This window comes from Colobus angolensis, unplaced genomic scaffold (assembly GCF_000951035.1).
Source record: "Colobus angolensis palliatus isolate OR3802 unplaced genomic scaffold, Cang.pa_1.0 Scaffold116, whole genome shotgun sequence".
Classification (NCBI taxonomy): Eukaryota; Metazoa; Chordata; class Mammalia; order Primates; family Cercopithecidae; genus Colobus; species Colobus angolensis.
Genome location: NW_012112697.1, coordinates 5,603,625 through 5,609,609, shown reverse-complemented (window position 1 = coordinate 5,609,609; position 5,985 = coordinate 5,603,625). Strand labels below are relative to the sequence as shown.

General features: G+C 42.3%; 1 protein-coding gene across 1 annotated transcript in view; it reads left to right on the top strand.

Moving 5' to 3' along the window:
* Window positions 1–5,985, top strand: part of SF3B3 (splicing factor 3b, subunit 3, 130kDa) — a 54,163-nt gene that overhangs the window by 8,457 nt on the left and 39,721 nt on the right. Inside the window, exons 4-6 of the mRNA XM_011962439.1 lie at window positions 403–575; window positions 1,872–2,013; window positions 5,342–5,454. Of these exons, the coding sequence (XP_011817829.1) occupies window positions 403–575; window positions 1,872–2,013; window positions 5,342–5,454 (428 nt within the window). The remainder of the gene's footprint in view (window positions 1–402; window positions 576–1,871; window positions 2,014–5,341; window positions 5,455–5,985) is intronic.

Sequence of the window (5,985 nt, the reverse complement as noted above, 5' to 3'; positions counted from 1 at the left end):
TGAGACAGAGTTTTGCTCTTGTTGCCCAGGCTGGAGGGCAGTGGTGCGATCTCAGCTCCCTGCAACCTCTGCTTCTCGGGTTCAAGCGATTCTCCTGCCCCAGCCTCCCAGGTAGCTAGGATTAAAGGCATGCGCCACCACACCTAGCTAATTTTTTGTATTTAGTAGAGATGAGGTTTTACCATGTTAGTCAGGCTGGTCTTGAACTCGTGACTTCAGGTGATCCACCCGCCTCAGCCTCCCAAAGTGCTATTCTGACGATAGAGAACAGAATCCTGAGTTGTTATACTTGTAGAGTTACTGCTGTTAATAATGATTAAAAGAAAAGCATGATGTGACTCTAGTTCTGTAAGTCTCTCTTCTCATCTGGGAATCTTGGTGTTTTATCTCCTTCAACTACAGGTGCCATTGAGAAACAGAAATTGGTGTATATTTTGAACAGAGATGCTGCAGCCCGACTTACCATTTCATCTCCCCTGGAAGCCCACAAAGCAAACACTTTAGTATATCATGTAGTTGGAGTAGATGTTGGATTTGAAAATCCAATGTTTGCTTGTCTGGAAATGGATTATGAGGTAATGGGGACCCTGTCTCTTTGCGTTTCTTTCAGTCACCTCATTGTTTTTTTTAAGATTGTTCCTTGTGCATTATGTGTTTTTTGTTTTGTTTTGTTTTGTTTTTGTTTTTGTTTTTTGAGACAGAGTCTTGCTCTGTTGCCCAGGCTGGAGTGCAGTGGCACAGTCTCAGCTCATTGCAACCTCTGCCTCCCGGGTTCAAGTAATTCTCCTGCCTCAGCCTCCTGAGTAGCTGGTACTACAGGCACGGCCACCACACCCAGCCAATTTTTGTGTTTTTAGTAGAGATGGGGTTTCACCATGTTGGCCAGGCTGGTCTCCTGACTCCAGGTGATTGGCCCACCTCCCCCTCCCAGATTGCTGGGATTATAGGCCTGAGCCACCTCACCCAGCCCCTTGTTCATGTCTTAATTCTGTCCTGCTAGCACATCTCCATATTCCAAATGCCTTACTGAAATTCTTTGGGATGCTTCAGAGGTTAACCAAGTATTTAATAGTCTTTCTTTGATTTAAGTAATCTCTCTATGGAAAAGAGATATTTATTGGGAAAAGCTTCATGAAAAAGGTGAAGCTGTGTTTAAGGTATTTTTTCACAGAGCATACTATTCTTTGCCTTGAATGGAAGGCAGTATTATCTAGTAGAGAGATCCCTGGATCCAGAATTTGGAGATTGCAGATCTCATTCTAGCTCTGCCATTATCTTGTAGCATAAACTTTGTCAAACTATTTGGCATCAGCCAGGTGTGGTGGCATGTGCCTGTAGTCCTAGCCACTTGGGAGCCTGAGGCCCAGGAATTCTAGGCTGCAGTGAGATAAGATTTTACCACTGCGGTCGGGTGCAATGGCTCATGCCTGTAATCCAGGCACTTTGGGAGGCCGAAGCGGGCAGATCACCTGAGGTCAGGAGTTTGAGACTAGCCTGACCAACATGGAGAAACCCTGTCTCTACTAAAAATACAAAATTAGCCAGGCATGGTGGCGCATGCTTGTAATCCCAGCAACTCGGGCGTCTGAGGCAGGAGAATCGCTTGAACCCAGGAGGTGGAGGTTGCGGTGAGCTGAGATCGTGCCATTGCACTCCAGCCTGGGCAACAAGAGCGAAACTCCATCTCAAAAAAAAAGAAAAGATTATACCACTGCGCACTGCAGCCTGGGTGACAGAGTGAGAACCTGTCTCTCAAAAAAAAGGACATTTGTGGACTTCTGTGTTCTCATTTGTAAATTGGAGTCCTGATGTCCTTTCTAGATCTTCGATTTTATGCTGCTGATTAGTTTTTATGCCACTGTTCTCTGTAGGAAGCAGACAATGATCCGACAGGGGAAGCAGCAGCTAATACCCAGCAGACACTTACGTTCTATGAGCTAGACCTTGGTTTAAATCATGTGGTCCGAAAATATAGTGAACCTTTGGAGGAACACGGCAACTTCCTTATTACAGGTACTTTTCTTTCAGAGCTGCTTTGTACCCTTTTACTTGGTTCATTTTATGCCCAAACCTAATAGGTTTTACTTAAAGGGTTTGGGAATTAATCCATTTGTCGTGAACCTGAATACCTTGTCTATCTTTTGGACAGGTTAGAAGTTCATGTAGTGGAGTGATTTTAAAAAGTGTTGGGGATAAAGAGTGTTTAGCTCCTTAATAACTCATTTCCTACTGAGGGCAGGGAAGAGAAGTTCAAGGGAGCAGTCAGCTTGGAATATTGATTACTGTTAGTTGTTGTGAAAGTTTGACTGTAGTCAGTTTTTCCCCCTCTTTCAAACCTAGCTCTTTGAAAAGCCAAATGAAATGGACAAACCCAACAAGATAAAACTTGTGAATTTGAAAACTTAAACAAAATAGAAATATTTTTGAAGACGATTACCAGATTGATCCAAAAATAAATTAAGAACCTCAATAGACCAGCATTAGAGAAATTGAAGCAGTAGTCCAAAGTCACTCCCAGAAGATTGAGGTCTAGGTTTTTCAGGAAAGCTTTTATTTTCTTGTTGAGGGACATATATGTATTCTGTTTTAAAAAAAGTTTCTTGGCTGGGCACAGTGGCTCATCACCTATCACCCTAGCACTTTAGGAGGCTGAGGCAGGAGGATCACTTCATCTCAGGAGTTTGAGACCATCCTGGGAAACAAGGTGAGACCTTGTCTCAATGAAAAAATAAATATTAAAAAAAAAAAAGTAAAACAGATTTCTCCAGAAAGAGAGTAAATGCTACTGTGCTACTCTGTGAGTCTAGTATGACTACAATATCAAAACTGGATGGACAGTAACAAAAAAAATTTGCAGGCTGGTTCATATGGTTGTAGATAGGAAAAGCTAACATTCCAGCAAATCAGATTCAGTGTTTTAAATGCACATAACGTTTTTGGAGGAGCTAAAAGATGGAAAATACTTTCACGGTTGGAAATCAGTTCATAGGTGGAAATCAGTTCACCATTGGAAAATCCACATTACTAATTCATTATATTAAAAGACTAAAGGAGTGCAGCTACATTTGTGGTCGTCTGCATTTCAGCAAGCTTGGGGAAAGGTGATCTGTTCTATTTTGAATCATTTGCGCTTGAATTGATGTCTAAAATAAGATGTTTGGGGAAGATATTGGAGAATAAAAATAAAGGACAGCACTTACTTTGAGTATTAATCTTAGAGATTATTAATACGTTAAGCAGATGACTTACGGAAAGTGGATTACACATCTCATTACTTGTAACATATTACCATACCTTTCATTCACAAGGGCTTTTTCATTCTTTCTTTTTTTTCTTTTTTTTTTTTTTTTGAGACGGAGTCTCGCTCTGTGGCCCAGGCTGGAGTGCAGTGCCTGGATCTCGGCTCACTGCAAGCTCCGCCTCCCGGGTTTACACCATTCTCCTGCCTCAGCCTCCGGAGTAGCTGGGACTACAGGCGCCCGCCATCTCGCCCGGCTGGTTTTTTTTTTGTATTTTTTAGTAGAGACGGGGTTTCACCGTGTTAGCCAGGATGGTCTCGATCTCCTGACCTCGTGATCCGCCCGTCTCGGCCTCCCAAAGTGCTGGGATTACAGGCTTGAGCCACCGCGCCCGGCCATTTTCATTCTTTCAACACATTTTTATTGAGCCTTTGCAATCAGTATGTGCAAAGTCCATCTGCTGGATCTTGGGACTTCAGTGGTGAAAAATTAGATGTGGTGCCGCCTTTATGCAAGATTGAGTCTAGTGGTGAATACAGATAAATAACCAATTACCAGAAACTGTGCCAAATGCCATGATAGCACAGAGAAGTTCCCTAAACAGGGAAAGGAAAGGAATGTGTTACATACAGAAAGCTTGCTGGAGTCTCTAAGCTGAGACCTGAGGGCTAGTTAGGGGTTAGCTTGGTGCAGTTGAAGTGGTAGAGGAAGTTTCAGTTGTAAGCAAAGGGAACAGCATTTATAAAAGCCTAAATACAAGAATTAACATGGTTCATTCAAATAATTAAAAGCTCATTATGATTTAATTAAGGGCCTGGGATAGGAGTAGGGGTGGGGTGAAAGCTACTGAAGGATTCTAAGTAGGGAAATAATCTGATAGATTGACAACCTTAGATTAATTGCTTATACTTTGGCTAATGAAATGGAGGATATTAAGACTGAAGGCAGGAGACTGATCAGGACATTAAACTAAGAGATACTGGTAGCTGCTAAGGAGGTAGAATCAATAGGGCTGTGGGAGGAGAGAGAATTGAAGGATTATACTCAGGTGTCTGGTTTGGTCTGTTAGTTGATGGTAGTATTCTCTAAGGTGGAGAATCTAGGAGGTGCAGCAGGGTTGGGAAGGAACTTGAGTTTGTTTATGAACACACTGTTATTTTATTTTTATTTTTTTGCGACGGAATCTCGCACTGTCACCCAGGCTAGAGCGCAGTGGCACAGTCTCAGCTCACTGCAACCTCAGCCTCCTGGGTTTAAGCAATTCTTTTGCCTCAGCCTTCCGAGTAGCTGGGATTACAGGTTTCCACCATGATGCCTGCCTAATTTTTTGTATTTTTAGTGGAGATGGGATTTCAGTTCACCATCTTGGCCAGGCTGGTCTCAAACTCCTGACCTCAGGTGATCTTCCTGCCTCGGCCTCCAAGAGTGCTGGGATTACAAGTGTGAGCCACCACGCCTGGCCTATTATTTTATTTTATTTTATTTTATTTATTTTTTGAGATGAAGTCTTACTCTGTTGTCCAGGCTGGAATGCAGTGGTGCCATCTCAGCTCACTACAATCTCTGCCTCCTGGATTCAAGTGATTCTCCTGCCTCAGCTTCCTGAGTAGCTGGGATTGCAGGCATGCTTTCTCACGCCTGACTAATTTTTGTATTTTTAGTAGAGATGGGGTTTCACCATGTTGGCCCGGCTGGTCTCGAACTCCTGACCTCAGGTGATCCTCCGTGGTCTCCCAAAGTGCTGGGATTACAGGCATGAGCCACCATGCCTGGCTTGAACACACTGTATTTTAAAAATACCGGTGGAAGGTCCATGTCCAATAGGTGATTTGATGTATTATACGTCTGAAGATGAGAACTGCATTTGGGTTTGGAGGTAAACATTTGGATACGTTATCCAGGCTGATCAAACCTTCCGTGTAAACACAAACTATGCTTCATCCTTATCTACCATAAGCATAAGGGAAGAGAAACACTTGAAATGTTTCTTAGCATTAGGCACATTACCATCATCAAGTTGTGCTGAAAGAGAGGAGGAATTGAAAGCTGAAGAAATTCATGTCTGTGTCAAAGTCCCTGCTAAGTTTTATTTTCTCTTACAGTTCCAGGAGGGTCAGATGGCCCAAGTGGAGTACTGATCTGCTCTGAAAACTATATTACTTACAAGAACTTTGGTGACCAGCCAGATATCCGCTGTCCAATTCCCAGGAGGCGGGTAAGATCTTTGATAGAGAGATATTTGTGTTTTAATTTTTGTGATTACAGTGTAGTCTCTTAGTTTGTTACCAAGTTAGTTTTTTTGTAAAGTAAAAAAAAAATTCAGTGACCCTGGGGCAGGGACATAAATGTTGTTTTTAATAAAGCTGCTAAAATATTTTAGTAAAAGCCAAACAGATTTGTTTAGAAAGGGAATTAAAACTAATCTAATATCTATTTCAGAGGAACCTATGGACAGTTATTAATTTGAAATTCCTGAACGTTTCTAGTTTGGAGAAACCAGGCATATTTGTTAGAGATAGGTTGCCTTTTATTCTGTTTTGCTTGTTTTTTTCCCAACAGTTTTATTTTGAAAATTCCAACATACAGAAAGTTTAAAAACAATAGAACAACGGGCCGGGCGCAGTGGCTCAAGCCTGTAATCCCAGCCCTTTGGGAGGCCGAGACGGGTGGATCACGAAGTCAGGAGATCGAGACCATCCTGGCTAACACAGTGAAACCCCGTCTCTACTAAAAAATACAAAAAACT